At 40.6% G+C, this 19,951-nt stretch overlaps 1 protein-coding gene across 6 annotated transcripts in view; it reads left to right on the top strand.

The window, feature by feature from the left end:
• PALM2AKAP2 (PALM2 and AKAP2 fusion) overlaps nucleotides 1–19,951 on the top strand; it is a 394,465-nt gene that overhangs the window by 196,190 nt on the left and 178,324 nt on the right. For 4 of the 6 annotated variants that reach the window (XM_067553247.1, XM_067553252.1, XM_067553245.1 and 1 more), the window contains exons 6-7: nucleotides 2,644–2,745; nucleotides 7,671–8,372. In XM_067553247.1, the coding sequence (XP_067409348.1) occupies nucleotides 2,644–2,745; nucleotides 7,671–8,372 (804 nt within the window). Of the gene's footprint in view, nucleotides 1–2,643; nucleotides 2,746–7,670; nucleotides 8,373–19,951 lie in introns of those variants that run through there. The other 2 variants (XM_067553248.1, XM_067553249.1) reach the window with 2 other exon arrangements.

Genomic DNA, 19,951 nt, shown 5'->3' with positions numbered 1-19,951 from the left:
CAAGGTGGCAGCAAAGATGGGATTATATAACAACAGCGTAGTTCTTTTCATCTTCCGTTTGTTTTAGCAACGTGGGTCGCATCTACACTGGCAATTTCTATGGTCTGTCTTTGATGGTGACCAGCACCATCTGCTTCAGAGGAAGGAGTAGGAATCCCACAGTAGCAGAGGTGGGATAAATCTCCCTCCCCCATTACGTCTCATCCTGGTCTTTGATAGTTAGAGATTGGCTTAAGCCCTAAGGCACAGTATTTGATATCCCTTCCATATAATATAAACGTTGTAAACCTAGCTCATAGCATCCGATCATTGGGATAATTATTATTCCCATTTTAAAGATTGAGAAATCAAAGCAAAGAAAGGAAGTGACTTGCTCACGGGCATAGAGGATTTAGTGTCAGAGACAAAATTACAACCCAGATGTCCTGCTACTCAATTTTCTGTTCCACCCATACCTTCCACAGTCTGGATGAACAACTATTTATTGGCTTTCCAACACTTCCAGAACAAACCTCTTCATGTTCTGGCATGTAAAAAGAGCCAGTTCTGTGTGTGGAAAACAGATTTCAGAAACTTGCTGATGCCATTTCCTGGCATAACTGCACAAAGGACTCATGCCAGTGTCTCACCAAAGGCAAGAAACCTTGTAAAAGGCATAGCAGCTGTTCCTGTCCATTGCTCAGTGAGCTGTGTCCTAAATAATTGTTTCTCTCAGGCCTTACTGCAGCAAAACAAAAAAGCTTTCGGAAGATACTATGCATTTAAAACAAAAAGTCCGTTTATTGACCCTTACGTTTGCCCACTGAAGATTTGTGTTTTGAGGGAACAGAAAATAAAGAGACTCTTATTTATCATAATATTTGGTGAATATTAGAATTTTGCTAAAACCTATCAGGGTGATGAAGAAATTATGTCTTGTCTTGCTCATGAGCTTCCCTCAGAAGCATGGTCCAGTGATTACGATGCTAGCCTGGGGCTCAGCAGACCTGATTTCATTTCCCTATTCTGCCACAGACTTCCTGTCTGACCATGCCCAAGTCACTTAGTGTCTCTGTCTCTCTGTGTCATTGTCTCATCTATAAAATGGGGATAACATCACTCTCCTAGCTCCCAGGGGTGGTGTGAGTATACATACATTAAAGACTGTGAGGCGCTCAGATACTACTGTAAGGAAGGGCTATTTAAGTACCTCAGATTGATAGAACTTGTCACCAGAGAAGGTGAGAAGTTCCACAAAGTACAGAGCGAGGTGGCCCATCCTGATTGGAATAAACCAGGATTAAGAAGTTATTATGAAACATGCAGCACCAAACACCTTGCCATAGTCATAGAAGAGTAGGGGTTGAAAGGACCTCAGGAGGTCATCTAGTCCGACCCCCTGCTCAAAGCAGGACTAACCTCAGCTAAATCATCCCAGCCAGGGCTTTGTCAAGTCACAGCTTAAAAACCTCTAAAGATGGAGATTCCACCACTTCCCTAGGTAACCCATTCCGGTGCTTCACCACCCTCCTAGTGAACAAGTTTATCCTAATATCCAACCAAGACTTCCCCCACTGCAACTTGAGACCATTGCTCCTAGTTCTGTCATCTACTACCATTGAGAACAGCCTCGCTCCATCCTCCCTGGAGCCCCCTTTCAGGTAGTCAAAGGCTGCTATCAAATACTTCCTCATTCTTCTCTTCTGCAGACTAAACAAGCCTAGTTCCTTCAGCCTCTCCTCATAAGTCATGAGCTCCAGCCCCCTAATCATCTTTGTTGCCCTCCGCTGGACTCTCTCCAACTTGTCCACATCCTTTTTGTAGTGGGGGGTTCCAAAACTGGACACAATACTCTAAATGTGCCCTCACCAATGCCGAATAGAGGGGAATAATCACTTCCCTCGATCTGCTGGCAATGCTCCTCCTAATGTCATACAAAGTGAGACTGAAAATCTGGGGCTCCCAGGAAACATTCTCTGTAAATTACATATCAGTGGGGAGTTTTAATGCACAGTGCCTCAGATAAGGCTATCACAGGCTGTGAGGGAGGAGCAGTTCTGACTGGAGACAGCAATAAAGACCTCATTCTCTGCTCTGTAATCGAGATCCGTGGGGGCCTCACTACAGTATGGCTATACATATTGTTCCCTGTACAGGTTAAACTTCAGCTTTAGAAACCAAAGCCAAAAGCCAAATGTCAGCTCACCAACCTATAAAACACAAAAGTAGTATGCCAAATAACTGATGTAAAGGGGCTGGCCTGTCATGCCATTTGATCACTCGGTTACCTCCAGAGTTTTTGAACCTCATTTTATATGAGTATTTCTCATTAAAACACCATTTATTCTACCCATTACACTGGGTTCATTCATTTGTTGTGATCATTGACCTGATAAAGTCCAGAAGCTCCTGACAAATAGTTTGATGTGTGCAACTGACACAAAGTTTGAGTCATCTGGACATGTTCCCTCCTACCTCAGCTAGTCTACTGAACACCAAACACACAACAGTGACTTTGCACTTTGTTTACTTTGATCCGATTATCCCGTACTAAGCTCTGATGTCTATTGTTTGGGTTGATAAATTAACACTCTGCTGTCTAAGCAATGAAGCTTCTAGGGCTCATAACACTATCTAACTGTATTTCTTGTTCTCTGACACCAGATGCAGTAAATTACATTTACTCCCAGATCCCCGAACTCCCAGCCCTCTATTCTCGGACAGCAGAGGCAGTTCCTGGGCGGGACGGATCAAGCAGGGTAGCTGGTAAGTCTCAAGGAGCATTGTATTCTATTAGCCAATCCAGGAGACACAAACTTCTTTTTTATATGTATATTAACCCTAATGGGACTGGTGCCCAGATACAGTTTAAATGGAAGGAAATACCATATGATCTTTATTCAGTGAATAAGTCAAGGTTCTTTGAGCAGCAGCGAGCAATTTCAGAGTCATTTATTTATATTATATACCTTGTGAGTCCTAAAAAGTAGCATTGTACACTTGGCAGATTTCTTTTTAATGGAAGCATTCAGTTTGATTCTCTCTCCGTCTCCGCTGATGTACGTCTATGGAATCTAGGCCACGATAATAGCACCTTACCTTCACCCACACATCTTCCATCGAGATGAATGACACACACGCACATAGTATGTGCGTAAAACCTTACAGAACAGAAAGAAGCTGTTTATTTCAGCATAATGCTTAACTCTTTAGGGGGCAAAAAAAGATGTTACGTGCCTTTGTGTTTTAGGCTGAGGTTACAGAATTTCAGCTTTGGTGCATTTCTAAAATGGAACAATGTATGAGCAAGATCCTAGACATTGTTTTCACGTATACTTTCAATATCGTTCTATTCAAAACCATATGCTCCGTGTACTAATGCCAACAGGCAGCACGATACATCCTTGCCATCACAGATTAGTGATAATGAAAGATGGTCCATTGGCGTTCTAATTGTTTCATGCAGCGAGTTTGTCGCTAAAAGTGCCATCTGCAAATGGGAATGCTTCATTTTTGGTTCCACCCCTCTTTGCGAGGCACTCAGAAAGCACATCCCGGTGCTAAATCTGACCCACCTTCGACACAGATTGATACTTCCCACTTGCCAGTGTGTGTCAAAAACGTGGAAAAGAAAAAGCCTCTGATCCAAAAGCTAGGCCTGTTTATGTATTTCTTTGCTAACTGGACTCCATGCACAGCAACAGTCTAAAGGACCGAGCAAGCCGCACATGCAGTCAAAGATCACTTAGCGGAAGCGTTGTTTTATTACATGTTTACAGGTTGTTGAGAACATTTTTTTAAAAAATAACAGACTTTATAGCCCTGTTTTAAAGAACATTTAATAGGCAGAAACCGTACTCATTAAGATGTATTCTGGTATTTTATTCTTATGAAACAATAAAGCAGGTTACATTGTAATTAAACTTGTACAGAAAGTGTACTTACATTAATACAGGCTCTCGTCTTCAAGTACCGTTGTACTTTCAGCACTTCACTATCAACCAGTTTCCAACCATGTTAATAAGTTTTGGTTTTTGCTGTTTGATAAGTACTGCAAAGACAAAAATTAGTCAAGTGTTGGTTTATTTTTCAACACTTTTTGGAAGTATATTACTATATTCCCTCTAAGAGTAGGCATTTCATATGCCAGCACCCTAACAAAAGCAAAGATTAGCAAAGTTCTCTTGTTCTGCTTTTCCCATGGTAATACATTTCAGCAAGGGTCTGCTTATAAAGGGTCCGATTGTGGAATACTTGCTTATATCAATGTACATTTACTCACAGAAGTAGTTTTAATCCGATCATTGGCACTGCTTCTGTGAGTAAGAGCTAACTAATGAAAGGGTCCCAGGTGTGACATCCCGAAATCAATTTCAAGGGAATAAAAGAATATGTAACGATGAGAATAAGCTCCCAAAAACGTGCTGCAATACTTAAGGATATAAGCACATCCATTAACTTTCTAACACAGATGAGCAGTGGGAGAATAGTTCCTTCCTTCCAACCAGTGTTTTAAATGGTCATTGATGACAATCTTCTGAGTGTTCTGAACTCGTTTCAAACACTGACCCTAAATGCCTAGGAAATCATTGTTCATCAAGAGTGGACATCTGGACAAAGCGATGCATCTTGCACCTCTTTTTAATGCGGACAAGTCGGTACTTATGTGTATTTCTAGAGACCTTATTCCAAAAGTGCAGAAGCCCCTATCTGCCTCTGAGTCCTGCAAGCTTCAGATATAGGTGCTAGGACCAGTCCTCAAGCCTTCCATAGGTGCAACTCCCATTGACTTCAGTTGGGTGTTCTGCACAGGAAGGACTTGGAAAATCACACCCCCTAGTCTGCATTAAACAATATGAACGGCCTCACAGCTGAAACAGACACATCATTCGAAAACGACAGCGACTTTTACATTACTGAGCGCTGAAGTGTTGACTCACTAGCAGCATGAGTGTTTCGGAGTGGTTACGTGACTTGCCCAATGTCAGACACCAAGTCAGTGGCAGAACCAGGAATGGAACCCTGAAGTTCTGACTCCCGTGCCCTCGCCCCAGATGATACTTCCTCCCTGAAATCACAGCCAAAAACAAGCAAGCTCCTGCTCAGTAACCCTGGGGTTCTTCTCATAATCATCTTAACGTCTCTGTATCTTGGATTTAAGGTTCAGTTAATAACTATTTAAATGAGACTTTAGAAACACTAGTCTCGGAGATCCCAAAATGGGGGCAACACAAACGACCGTAACATGCTACCTGTCATGTATTATCACTAGTGATGCCTGTGGAGATGCTCAAACCAATCGGCCAATTAAAAAGCAACAAAGAATACAAACCAATGCTCTGTTCACATCCTGCTTTAAATGCTCAGAGCTAACTCCAACCCAGGCACCTGCTTCACTTATGCACAAGGTGAGGAAGCTGATGCAGGGGCCTCATATTCCACCCATCCAGTCATGGCGCAAGCAGCAGGTCATGCTCCCTTCATAACTCTGGACGGAGCACTGAGTGATATGGCAGGTTAAAGTGATGGCCCGTGCACTGTAACCTCAGGAGAGATTTGGGGAACTCAAACCCATGCCAGTCTGCTAATGTGTGTTGCCCTCAGGAGCAAGAGTTAACTAGCAAATATGGAGGCCCACACTGCGCTTAGTCGTGCTTGGAGAAGCAGTGAAGTGCACTCTACATCAGGTCCCCTTGGCAGGCACACTAACCTAGCAATTCACAAGGGCACCGAGTAGATACATGACGCAGTCCTGCTTTTTCACGTCAAATAGCCATAGGCATTACAAGGAATTCCTGCTTCAGACAGATGTCTTGCTCACCTCCTGGGCACTGGACAGAAAGGTGAACTTGGAAGGCAGCGGGCAGCTGCAGAGCCACTAACTACCTCCTCAAGGGGTCCCATGTAGCCTGAGCAAGTACGAGCAGCCTCCCCCACCTCCCTTTCAGCTATAAAATAGGAATGTCCCACTACATAAAGTCAGTCGGGATACAGGACACCTTTACCATGGCTGCTCAGATGCATGGAGCATAGCTCCTACTGTCTTAAAAGTGTTTAACGCAGTAATGGATTTCTCTAGATATGTAGAGAGGTCCACCATGCACAGTATTATATGCTCCCTGTGCTTGTGACAGAGTTTGGCCCTAGGAATCCACACATACGCTTGATAATATGATGAGGGAATAGGGAGAATTGAAACCAAACTGGATAATTTTTACGTTAGCGCTATTTTAAAGAAAAATATATAAGGAATGTATTGAATATCCCTCTAGAAAGTGCTGCATCACTGCTAATGGACGAAGTAACAATTTACACAAGGTTTTATTTTGTATTCGCCAATAAGCGATGATGTCCCCTAGTCAGAGGAATCACCATAATAATGTTGTGGTCCATTGAATTGGAATTATCATAAGATAATGTGTGTGGTAAGTTTCACAACAGCTGGGGGTAACTCCCATCATGGAAACTGCAATTAACTGTGTGTTCGTCTCTTTTAAGCAGACAAAATGTTTTCATCGTCATATAAGGAGCACTTAAATTGACACTCACGTTCAGAAAAGCTGTGCAACCTTTACAAGTTGTACCTTGAAAATCGAGCAATAGACTTTGCACCACAATCTTCTTTCAAAATGATGGCTATAGTTGTATGGGTTGCCTGTCTTCTCCCACTGTATGATGATCACAGTGCTCTTCTTGTTATTGAACCTTTCTTAATACTTTCATTCCAGGGAATGTTTTCTTTGTTAGCCTAAAATTCCTGTGTGTTTATTACCCTTTGTTTGGTCAAGTTCTGAAATCAAGTTCATCCGTATACTCTCTCTCCTGTGAAAACAACATTTAGGAGCCCATAAAAAGAATCAGCCAGGGGACTTCTGTGATTTTTCTTTTATATGTACGTTTCATCACAGACAAAATGTCAAAAACATACCTAGCTGCCTTGAGCTACTTACTGATCCAATGGACAGAGTACTGGACTGGAAGCCAGGAAGCCTGAGTTCTATTCTTAGCTCTGCCATTGACCTCTGGTGTGAGTTTGGCATGTCATTTATATGATCTGTGCCTCAGTTTCCCCATCTGTGTAACGGGCGATAATGATCACTTCCAAGCTCTGTAAAGTCATTTGAGAGCTATGGATGAAAGGCATATATGGGAAAAAGTATTAAATAATATTTTTAAAAAAAACCTGTGAGGTGCATTTTATTCCTTCCGAAACAAAATTTGCTAAAAGCTGATTATGGGCTGGATGGTAGGAGGGGGAGCAGTTCATTTCTTCTTGGAATCTGAGGCAAGCACAAAGATGAAAGACTGTGGTAGACCTCCACGTTATCATCTCATTTTGTCCAAAGGACATTATTACCCACTTTATCTAAATGCTTTCCATGCTTCTAATTGATGAGAACCCCTTCTGCACAGATTTAGTTGGAAGACTATCTCTCGTTTACAGCATCCAGTTGCATAAAGTCAAAACACACCTAACTGGCATTTTATTTTTGTATTTTGCATTTTTATTTTGGTTATTGTAATAACCAGCTCTGTTCACAGTATGCAGCTCACTTCTAACGTAGAATGCTTGGCTCTTTAGAAATAGCTTCGTAGGAAACGGGCATAGTAGTTTCTCTGTCTGTTGGCAATTAACCATCCACTGGCTTTTTTTGTTGTAACATGCACTTCCTCTCTTGTTTTCATTCAAGCTTTGTACGCCATGGAAATTAATGTGGAGAAAGACAAACAGACAGGAGAGACCAAGATTCTCTCTACATCACCTGTTGGCCCAGAGGGGACCCATCAAAGAGGATCCAAAGTTTATGATGATGGTACCAAGGTAGTCTATGAGGTTCACTCTGGAAGCACGGTGGTAGAAAATGGTGTACATAAATTAAGCTCAAAGGATGTAGCTGAACTTATACAGAAAGCTGGACAATCAAGTGTAAGAGGAGGGTATGAAATGACTATGTCCACCAGGAATGTGATAGCAGATGGAAACCTTAGCCATGTGAAGGAACAAATGCTCTTCAAAGAGGCAAAACTAGAAATGGTGCATAAAACTAGCAAAGGGCATTCTGGGAATCCTCAACACCAAGCAAAAATCTCTGGAGATGAAGTTCCAGAGGCCAGCATGGACCAACCAGTGACAATGATTTTTATGGGTTACCAAAACATTGATGATGAAGAGGAGACAAAAAAAGTTCTGGGCTATGATGACACCATCAAGGCAGAACTGGTCCTCATCGATGAAGATGATGAGAAGTCCTTGCGTGAGAAGACTGTGACTGACGTATCTACCATGGATGGAAATGCAGCCGAACTGGTCTCTGGAAGGCCTACATCTGACACAACAGAGCCCTCCTCTCCAGAGGGGAAAGAAGAAAGTCTGCCCATGGAACCAGTCCCAGGTACACAAAAGAAAAAGCGCTGTCAATGCTGTATTATCATGTGACCACTTCTTCCTTCCCTGTTTTGAGCAACACCTGCTACATCACTTACTTAGACCTCACTGTACTTCTAACTGCAATACTGTCAACTGGAAGTGAATGCCTCCATTGCCGTGCAGTTGGGTTGCTTTGATTTCTAGTTCTTCAGGAAGATGCACACATGAATATTATTTTCCCACCAAACCTACTGTTTGTTTTTAGCTTTTAGAGTGAGATAAATGGGGAAGTGAACAAATGCTTTCATATTGATTTGATTTTATATACATATGTATAAAGAAAACACTTTTTATATTTTACTTTATATATCTGGCAGGTTTGATCAGATTCCCAGTGTTTTGTGGGAGTCTGAATTTCTCAGCAGCCAGGTATGGGAGCCTTAAAAAAAAATCATATTTTAACATATTATAGATTTTTTTTTTTGGGTGGAGAGAACATAGGTCATTTTATCGTTTTAATTTGCTAAAACTCAGACACACCCTTCTCAAAATGTTGGCATAATTTTGTTTTATATTAACTTTGCAGTTCATTTTGCGCTGTCAAAAAAATGCCATAGGCTATTTCTGCTTATTGGTAAAACCAAAAGTGGACCTTAATTATTCTTTCTAACAAATCACAAATGATGATTTTGCCTTATATAAATCTTCCAGATTACAGTATTGTGCATCTACTTTATCTCCTTACATTATACTGAAAATTACCTTGACATCAAAAAGATCCAGCTGTCACCACAAGTGAAATGCAGTTACTGATTTAATGACTTGCCTTTCAGTAACTCTGCCTATGTTTATTTATGAGATTTTTCTGCTGAACACCAGCAGATGAGAGATACTGTTTCCTTAGAACATGAAACATCCGGTTCCCATTGAAGTTAGTGGCAAAACTCCCATTGACCTCAATCGGAGCAAGAATGGGTTCTCACTTTGTACTTCCTTTCAGAGAAGCATTTCTTGATACATGTACTCAAGGTAAACCTATACACTTGCAGACATAGGACCGTTTTCATCCATCCTTTTTCAAGGAAGGCTCCCACTCATGCAAGCTGGAGTTTTACTTCAGTAGATATTTCAGGAGAAAGGATTATGTTGATTAGCTCCAGATTTCCAGAAGTGACTAGTGATTTTGGATGCCTCATTTTGGAGGAAAGGCTCAATTTTGAGGCACCTTAAAGTGGCTTGATTTTCAAAAAATCTTCTCCTGCCCTCTGAAAATTCAGGCCCTTCTAAAGTATCTCAGATAGGGAATCCAAAACACTGAGGCATCCAAAATCACTGATCGGTTCTGAAAGTCTTGGCTTTTAGATTCTACTATCTACAGTGGAAAAAGAAATCAACTTTTTCATGGCAAGACTATGGCCCTGATTCTGACCTAACCTGCACTGGCTTTACACCAGTGTAACTCCACTGACTTCAGGGGAGCTACTCCTGATTTACCATAGTACAAGTGAGATCAAACACAGGACCTACACTTTTTGGTGGTAAAATATTTTCAATCATGGTGATTGTCAAAGTGTCTTTGAAATTACCACACTTCCCTGCACAAAAAAAAGAAGGAAAATAAAGGGAAAAAAGAGAAAACAACCACCAAAAAAAAAACCCTCTTTCCAGGCTGAGGTGGCATCTATGATATTTCTGCTTTCTTTCATGGTGCTTTTATTGCATTAACTATTAGTTCTAAAGATCTGATTAAACAATTCTTGCTCTGTGCTCTTTTCTTTCTGTGCCAGGAAGAAACACTTGTTCATGGTAGCTATAACAGGAGGCATACAAAAAAAAAAAAAGGAAAGGAAAAGAAAAAAGGGACTTATTATGCTAGACCACTTAGCCATTAATGGCGATCCTCTTACGTAACCTTTCACAGCTACCCAGTTGACCTTCAATGAAAGGCAAGTAGAGACTAGAAAAAGATAGCCTCATAAACATGGCTCCTGCTGAAATCAGACTAGCTGACATATTCACCACTGGTATTGGGAACATACCACAGGCCTGATACTGGACACCCATTGACCTCAATGAGCATACGGCTTACACCCTAATTTAACTGTTGGAATTCTGCAAAGGGTTACTCTAAAGCTCCACCAAGCTCGCTTGGTGAACAGATAGGTCATTTTTATCAGGAAAAAAGTTATGGTGATCCCGTGATTATGTCAGCATGACTTGTGGCTAACTTTTGTGTTCGGATGAAAACTTTGCAGCCTGATTTTTCAGAGACACTAGTCCTTCTCAAGTCTCACTCTTAACTCTTATAGACTGTCCTTATACTTCCCTGCAGGCATCTTTAGTCACATGCTCCCTCATCACCCATGCCCTCAGACCCATTACCTAGAAAGTGATTCCCTTGAAAGTCCAGATACATGCATGCATCCCGGGACTAGTGCATTGTTATAATCACATAGTCAATGGGAGCTACAGGTATATAAGAAAGAGAGAAGTGGGTTTTTATTGGTTAGAAGTAGAGCACAAGCCTTCGACTTTTATTTTTCTGCCAAAAGCAATTATTCAATTATTGCAGATAATATTTAATGCCTCTAAAGACCAGTGTGATGCATTCTTTCATGTGGACATCATGGTTAATGGTCCAACATTAAAGTAGAAATGCCATGGCTTTTTAGTAGATAACCTAGAAGGGTTTTTAACTTCTTGACCAAAACTGGTTCCCTGTCTGAGGGGTGTAAAAAGGAAAAGAGAGAAAAATGTTCCCTCTAAACCTAGGGCCAGATATTCAGCTATACGGATTTACCCCAGTTGGCCCTAATATTTTGAGTTATTAGCATTGTCTTGTTTAGCAAGTCTCACAGCATCATCAGGATGTTAGATTTTTCATTTTAACCTCTTTTCACTAAACTGCAGCCTATATCAAGAATTCAAACACATTAACATAGGCTAACGAATGTAAATAGGTTTCCATGGTTTCTTTGAGCTTCAGGGTAGGTTTATTTTTCCCCACCCTAGGTATTCTATAGCCTGCGGAAATATGCGCCCAATCAGACACAAAGCAAAGGGTCCACTTTATGAAAGAAGCAGAGATAGACTTCATGTTGAGACTTCATAAGGATCATAACGGGAGATGTCTGTTTTGTTTTAAACAAGCTCCCTGTTTCTGGTTAACTTAAGAAGCCGTAAATATGTTCATTTGCAAATTCAGCATGAAAAGATATTTACAAACAAACAAAGTCGGAACTGGTTCTGTGACAACATTTTGCCACAATAAACTGTTCGCCTTAACTTTTGTAAGAAAAACAAAAAAACATACTAACTTTTCAGTGTATCTTTTCCTAGTCTGAAAGAAAAAAAAAAAGACAAAACAAACAAACAGAAAAATAGCTTGTGAAACTTTTTTATATTTTATATTTTCTAAGTTTCTACAGTTTTACTTTTCATGTCATCCCTAGATTTCATCAAGGGACCATTGTCTGGCAAATCACTGCAACTTTTTTTAAAAATGAAAAAAAAAATCCAAAAATCATGAAACACAACGTTATTCTTAGTGGCCAGGCAGTCTCTTTTCATTCTAAGAACATCAATGCAGAAAGGAAAGAATTACAGGGTTGTTTTCTTTTTTTATTTCCTGTGGCTGATGTACTGTATGCTATATGTTTACAGAATTCCTCTGCTCTGCCTTTGTGATGGGATCTAAATGAATGACAAAATAGGCATGATGTGCCATTTGACAGTTTGCCTTAGCACTTAGACATTTTTCTTCTCCTTTTGGGTTTTTGTTTTTCCCAACGTTGCAGGCTGTATTCCAAAGCTGTATAAAACACAACATTATCTTTCAATCCCCCTAGTGCTATTAGAGTACAAGCCCTTCTCAATTAAGCGATTGGAGCTCAGTCCATAGTGGTGCAATATAAGGCCCCAATCCTGAAAGCACATAGGCATGTGATTAACTTTTCTGTGAGGATTAATCAATAGGACTCCTTGCAGTCGTAAAATCAATTGCATGCGTAAGTGTTTTCAGGATCAGGGCCTAAAAGATTAACACAGGGTACAGTTTGGGCATTATTTGTGTACTCACTCCAGCTTTATGCATTGCAGTACTACCCATTGACGGTGTGAGCCTGAGATGTGTTAAATGTTGCAGCTGTCACTGACAAAACCTGGTGCTCACCATCTCTTAGGGCAGCGTTTCCCAGCCGATGTGCCACAGCACACTGGGGTGCTCTCCGGCCGAAACAGGTGTGCCATGGAATTTGTTTTAAAAGCACATGAGAGTACAAGGGGGGTGGAAGCCGCTTCTGATTGGCCGTCTGCCTCACTGCTGCACCTCCTCCAGGGTCGGAGCAACCAATCAGAGTTCAATCTCCTTCTCTTCCCTCCTCCCCTCCTGTGTGAACAATGGGTTGGCTCTTCTGCCCCTCCGCTCCCCTCCTGCAGCCGCCAGCTGGGGATGGGGAGAAGAGGTCCCTGGAGTTTGAGATGTGCCGCGGCAGAGAAAAGGTTGGGAACCACTGTCTTAGGGATAGGTCCTGATTCAGTAGCCCTATATGGCATTGCTACCACTGCACTTGTTATGTTGAACTAACACTAACTGGAACTTTACTGAAGACTGTACTGACAGTTCCTCCCCGTTTATCCAGATTAACCAATGGCTCAGAGATTATCTCAATACAGAAAAGAAAAATAAACTGTGAGCAAGTGTCTTAGTGGGAGCACGATGATGACAGTAAAAAGTGCTTGCGAAACAAAGGGTTCTTAAATAGGAATGCATTACCTCTTGATTGAGTCTAACATTCAAGCTGCATACTCTGAAAATAAGACAATATAATAGAAAATGTAGTATTTTACATCTGTGTATTTTTTTAAGGAATAATATTTTTATAAGGAAATACAGATCCTGAATGGGGACTCAATTTCAGAATACTCTGATGATAATCCCCCACTTCTTGGGATCTTTTGTAGCCCAAATCTCACCTTTAGACCTGAAAGCAGTTCCACAATTCTTTTTTAAAAGAAATGTTGGGTGGAATATAGTAAACATTATGGGACTGGTATAAACCCAACTAAGTCAATAAAACTTATACCATAGACAAATTTGATCTTATATCTTCAACAACTAGAGTAAAGAGGTGTTTTACAACCTCCATATTTTTTATCTAGTGAGCCCACATAGCAGTTAATAACTACCTATTATTAATTAAAGAGTGAGAGAGAAGTGATTGAAAAAGGGCAAAAATTATGTCCATTTATTTTTCAATTTTTCCCCATTTTACCAAATTTGAAATTTCAAAAACTTGAAAATTGTTGACTACGAAAAGTGGGGGGAAATAATTCAGAAAAACATTGATGATTTTTCCCACTTGTTTTTTAATGTTGAATTTTCAAAATTCAATAAATTTTGACCAGCTGTCTCTATAAAACAACAAATTCAGGAGTTGCTCAGATTACGCTGTGTCCAATATTTTGGTGTCAGTAGTAACTTTTAGCACTGAGTTTCAATGATAGGTCACTGGAAATGGAACCCAATAAAAGACACAATGTTAGACTTGAATTTTTGTATGTAAACCAGAAAGGGGTCTAATGTGAATTCTCTAAACTAAGAATGGATTATCATTTAAACTGAAAAGAGGGTAAACCCATCATGTAATATAAACGTATGATACAATATTCAGCTTGTAAATATTGACAGGAATGCATGAGATCTTAAAAATATCCATCCAATGTGTATTTAAAAGGACAGACAAGAATGCTGAACACACAAGTTTTCAGATTGACTCTTGTTTTCACCCCCATCCCAGCCTATCTCTGCTTTCCCTATTTTTGTTGTTCTTTTCTGGAAAAGAATCTTTTTCAAGTATGCATGTTTGGTTCAAGAAGGCCTACAGATCAGCAACCTTACTGCTACGCTAGTCCCACTCAGAGGGGCCCCAGTCTAGTAGGAATGGATAGCCTTCCTGTCGTGTGAGATTTTACAGACTTTCCTAAACCCTTTCTTGGGTTTGCACAAGAAGGTTTTGTCTGTAAATCTGCTTTTTCCTGTTACTTAAACCCACATTTTCCTCAAGGGGGAATTCTGATTTTTTTAAGGTCTTGTCTATATGAGAAAGTGAACCAGTTTAAGTAAATCTCTTTAAAAATTGATCTAAACCAGTGCAAACCCTAATTTGGATGCACTAATACCAGTTTAATCTTTTCCTATATCAATGTAATTTACAGTGGTAAATTACTTACATGGGCCCCGATCCTATAAAGCTACCCAACAGGTCCCGAGACCTAAAGACTTGCCAGGCATAACTTTATGCATTCAAGCAGTCTCCTTTAGTTCAGTAGGATTCCTCACATGAGTAAAATTAAGCACCTGCATAAATGTTTGCAGAATTGGGACCCTAAACTATACAGATGCAAGCAAGGATTGAACTAGTGTAACTGTGTCTATAGCAGGTATTTGCACTGCTTTAACTAGATTGATACTTACATTGATGGAGTGAAATTGGTTCACTTTTCTAGTAGCGATGAGGCCTAAGAAATGTTCTTCTAGCTGACAGGAAGTTTGTACTATGTAGCAAGGTTAGAAGAACTGCTGCTGCTTCTTCTCCTCTCTGAGCCCAACTCAGAAAGCGAGGCTGTCATAAATGGTGGCCTATAAACTGTCGGTGTGGAGTTAATACACACACAGAAATATTGAGAGAAAGAGGGGGGGGTTCCATTAGAATTCCCCCCCTCACCATCTGCTCTTTTTTCCCCACTCTCTCTCTTTATCTGTCACGTTCCTCCTCTTCCCCCGCCCCCTGCTTCTTTTTTCACAGTCTCCTCTAAGCAGAATGAGAACCTAATAGGTGAAGAGTTGAAAATTCAACTCCCTTGCTGTTCAGGTGGATCCTAAATAAGACCAAATGATGTTGGCCCATCCCTACTGCTTTCCAACATCATCTTTGATGCCATTGGGCAAGTTCCGCTCTCAGCTGCACATGTACAATCCCACTGACATTCAAGGGGTTGCAAGCGTACACAGTAGAGTTGGCACCATTAAATTCTTGCCATTTCCCCCACCATTCTTAATACAGGGAATGCCATAAATATCATTGTACAAACCCATGCCCTGGTGTGTTGAATATCAACATGTTAATACCACCCCCCGGTAAATGAGAGCAGATTCTGGCCCCAGACTGTACCGTGGAGAGTCATCCTGCTATTGTCCATCTAAAGGATGGAACAAAAGTAGAATTTAAAATCCATCACTGATTGATCCAGTTTGTGAAGGGCCCTGCTAACCAAACCCAGTTCCTGTTTCTAACAAGCATCAGTATACTAAATGGTAATCTAATATTGCTGTCTGGGCTGGACAGCTATGCAACAGAGAAGTTCTATGCAACCAACTAAAGACCCAATTCAGCTAAGTGCTTCAGCTCCATTCGACTTAAGCACGTGCTTAAAATTAAGCACGTGCTTAAGTTCATTGCTGAATAGGGATGGATTAAAGATGTGTTTAAAGTTCAGCACGTGCTTAAATCTTTTAAAGTTAAGTGCGTTTCTGAATCCCGGCTCTAATTTCGTCCTGTACTTTATAATGAAAGATGTAGGCACCGCTTACAGGAAGGTGCAGGACACAAATCCATTTAAAAGCTTTTTGCTTTTCAGTGATGACTGTGTGTGCAATAAGAGCAGACAAGCAATGTCAGGTCGGAACAAGGACAAACCCACATTTCCTGCTTCAACCCCCTACCCCCCCAAGCCATAAATAAATAAATTATTATTTTAGGGGTCCAAGAAAATGTTGTGTAAAATGCAGCTTTTATGGTGAATGTAGGTTGTGGATGAGCCTTTTTTTTTTTCCCCTCCAAAGCTTTAGTCGCCCACTTTCTTGGTGAGCAAATGTAAATAAAATCCCATTTTGCTGGGGGGAAATCTGTTGTGCTAACACTGGATTAGAATCGCTGGGATAGCGGCTGTACTTTGTAACCTGAAGTGTACTTTTTTGACTGTTATGTTTTCTTCAGATTTAAAAAAAAAAAACACACAAACAAGAACAAAAAACAAAACAAAGAACAAATCAAGAACACTGCCAGCAACAGCCAGGCTGTAACTGTGGCTTCTCTCTTTTTTTCTCTGTACAGTATTACTAGTAAATAAATCTGCCTTTCCACTGCACCTATTTCTGTGTCTTTGTGCTGTGTTTCTTTCTAACTCCTACTCTTCAAGATGCTCTGTGATCTCAAGAAGATACTGCCGGGGAGCAACCTCACTCACTAAAAGAATTAAAGTACTAACCCCACATTTGTTGTTTTTTTTCCCTCCCCTACTGTGCCCTGTTACTGCTCCTGCTACTTCTTCTTGACTCTTCACCACATTAATTAATTCGTCATGCCTGTTCCTGTGTCATTTTTCTTTTCCCTTTTCTTCTCGCAAGAGACTTTCCTGACACTCCGTAGGCCCTGTTGTTGTAAGATCATATAGCATTTGGCTCTGTTTGTGGAAGATAAAGGCTTGATTTTAATCAGTGAGCCAATACATCGCAAGCCAATTTCCTGACCAGGGAAAGTGCACCATACAATATATTTAAATTCTAACAGTAAACGGTAATAGGACTTGGGCACTGTTAAAATAAATAGAATGTCATTTTCTTCTAGGGCATACCTAGAGAGTGTCCACCACATTTTTAGATGAAAACCTAACCCCTTGTTTTAGTCTCAACACCATGTTTTACTTATTAAGTTTATAAAAATTCTAAGGGTGCCTTATCCAAATACTTTCGGTTTTCTTGATGTAACCTTAGAGTACAGCCTAGCTGCAACAATTTAAAGTAACCCACCACAAATCCCTCCTTTTGCACCCCACCCCACCACTTGCACCCCAGTCCTTGCCCTCCACCCTTATTTTCAAGTGCCTAGGGAAAAAGATGAGCCTTGCAACCTTGCAGGTGTTTTTGTCCCTTAGTGTCATATTACAATTCCCATTTGGGGGATAGAATGGACTGTGTGACCTTTACTAGCCTCCCTGTGGTCACTGCTGATAGATAAAAGCTGATCTTCAAAGGTGGGGTGGAGGGAAGAGGGAAAGGGTTTTGTGTCCCTTTTTGCTGTTTTATCACACAGGCCGGAAAAGTTTGGTTATTAATTTTTTTTAAGTTGGTTTTCCTGTGGTTTTTTTAACATGAGACATTTAAATCTGGATTACCCTGGAAGGATCTGTGGAAGGCTGGAGAACTGGTATGTTTAGGACATCTGAATTATCAAAGATGTGAGTTCTGATTCATTGAAGAGTGATTTTTGGTCCCTGTAATTAAAACGCTTTGTTTTTGCAAACCCCTGTTTAACACAATGTTCTCTTCAATTAAGGCCTAAGAAATCTCTCAGTCCTCATATCTGAGTCATCTGAGAAGTGCTGCAACAAAACCAGGCCAAAGAACATTTGACATTCCTGTTGGTACTAAGTTTTAAGCAAAAAAACAGTTAACCAAAGGCACAAACCACATTTTTTCCCCTTTCCAAGTCACCTTAAAAAGACAGTAATATTTTTCACTCTCATAGCAAGTAGGAGAAAAGAAAATGCTTGCATTTTGTAATTGATTTGGGCTATACTCTTGCTACTCTTCTTGAGTAGCCCCGTTGACCTCAGTGGGATTACTTGTGGTGCATTCAACCCTCATAATTCATTTGTATCTGTTATCAGAAGGAAGCAGAACAGTAAACAAAGTATTTGTTTAGCTGGATTGCTTGCAGTATAGGTCACTACTGAGACAATAGAATATTTAAAACCATAATACTCAGACCACAGTGATTCAGGAGCCAAATTAGCTATCAACATTACCCAAAAGAGCCACAGTGGTGTAAATTCATTGTTTCATTTACAAATATTACATATATATAATTCTCACAGCAAAATGACTGACCAAGTATTATTATTTTATCAACTACAATTGGTTAATAACATAGTAAAAGCCTCCTGATCGGTTAATAACTAAATCACACAGTGTTTTAATATCATGTGTTGCAAAGAGACGCAGGAGACACATTAGAGAGACACCTGTGGCTTGCGAGACTCAGTCTGTGTATCACCGGTTGGTGTGTATCACTGATAGTTGGTCTGGTTGTAAAAATGGAAGATGGTTCTTAGATGTCCTCTGCCTTTAGGGTGGGGCTTCACCACTTCCATTAGTGAGCTGTGACGACACACTCACAATTTGATCTTCTGTTCTTTGCACACCCAGGACTTCCACTGACTCCTTGATTCCATCAGGAACCTTTGTACTTCACACCACCTAACTTGGCCCTGACATTCTTAGGGTTGCAATAGGAAGCATCAGCCACTAGTAATTTTATGAGTGAAAAAACACTGGAGGGGAGTCACAGCAACATTGTGGGTGCTACTGTGCAGTTCTTCAGAGGAAAGTGAAATGAGAACAGTGAGATTTTTTTCCCCTTAAGACTAAACTATGTACATTTTTCAACTATCACAAAGGACCTCTCCATGTTTCCATTAAATTATTATGTATTATTTGTTGATAGTGTGCTCCATGCTGTACAGCACATAGTGGAAACACAGCTTATTCCCTGAGGAGTTTGCCATCACAACAGAAACACAACACAGCACAGACACACAGACTTTTAGGGGACCACTGGGAGGATTTACCTGTGACAGAATGATGATGACCTTAATGACAATTAACAGATAGACTGTGGAGCTGACTGACAATGACAAACTTCATGGATAATGTGTGGTTCAAGGAGATGTTTGAAAGATAAAGTGGAGGGGGGGGTCGCTGCACCAAAATTAGGGAAAGGGAGTCCCCAGCATACGGGGCAGAAGGAACAGATGGCCTGAAGAGTTATACTTTGTCATTCCAAAGGAAGGGGAGTATTCTGTGAATTTTGGGGAGAAAATTGTTTCTAAATGAAAGGGAGGGAAAAGAGCTTCCCCATTTAAAAAATGCTAAGTGCACTCTCTCTCTTTATCTCGATATAAGAAATGCTTCATATTTTAGTTCATTGAATGCAGAAAGGTGTAAGCCTGTCTTGGGAGACCCAGGTTCAAATCCCTGCTCCACCACAGAATTTCTGTGTGGTTTTAGGCAAGTCTCCTCACCTCTCTGGGCCTCATATTCCCCATCTGCAAATGAGAATAATAGCACTATTTCACTACATTAAAGATTGTGAGGCTCTAAGACATTACAGTGATGGGCGCCCTACACGTACCTAAGGTAACTAGAAAACCACATGTAAAAAATAATGCCAGTAAATAGGATCAGAGACACCGAACTCCTTCCCGCAGCAACATTTCTCTTCCCAGGAGCAACATTGCCAAATTGCAAAAACGTGGATTATTAAAAACAAACTCAGCTGCTTTCAGCAATCAGAGGCTTCCTGAAGAGAGGCTATTTGGTACTGTTGGACAGAGAAGGGCTCAGATTGTTTGCATGCAGGAGGACAAAGAAAAAAGACTGATTGCATCTCTCTTTGGAATCCATAATGGGCCAGATCCTCAGCTGGGGTAAATCAGAGCAGCCCCACTGCCTGCAATGGAGCTATCCTGATTTACACCAGTGGAGGATCTGGCCTGAGGGATGTAATTCTAATGCTGTCACATTACTGCTATTAACTCCTTGCA

Source organism: Emydura macquarii, unplaced genomic scaffold (genome assembly GCF_026122565.2).
Source record: "Emydura macquarii macquarii isolate MOO-44397 ecotype Brisbane River unplaced genomic scaffold, CSIRO-AGI_Emac_v2 contig_1451, whole genome shotgun sequence".
Taxonomy (NCBI): Eukaryota; Metazoa; Chordata; order Testudines; family Chelidae; genus Emydura; species Emydura macquarii.
Note: the sequence above shows the minus strand (reverse complement) of the source record. Positions and strands in the feature narration are given on the sequence as shown.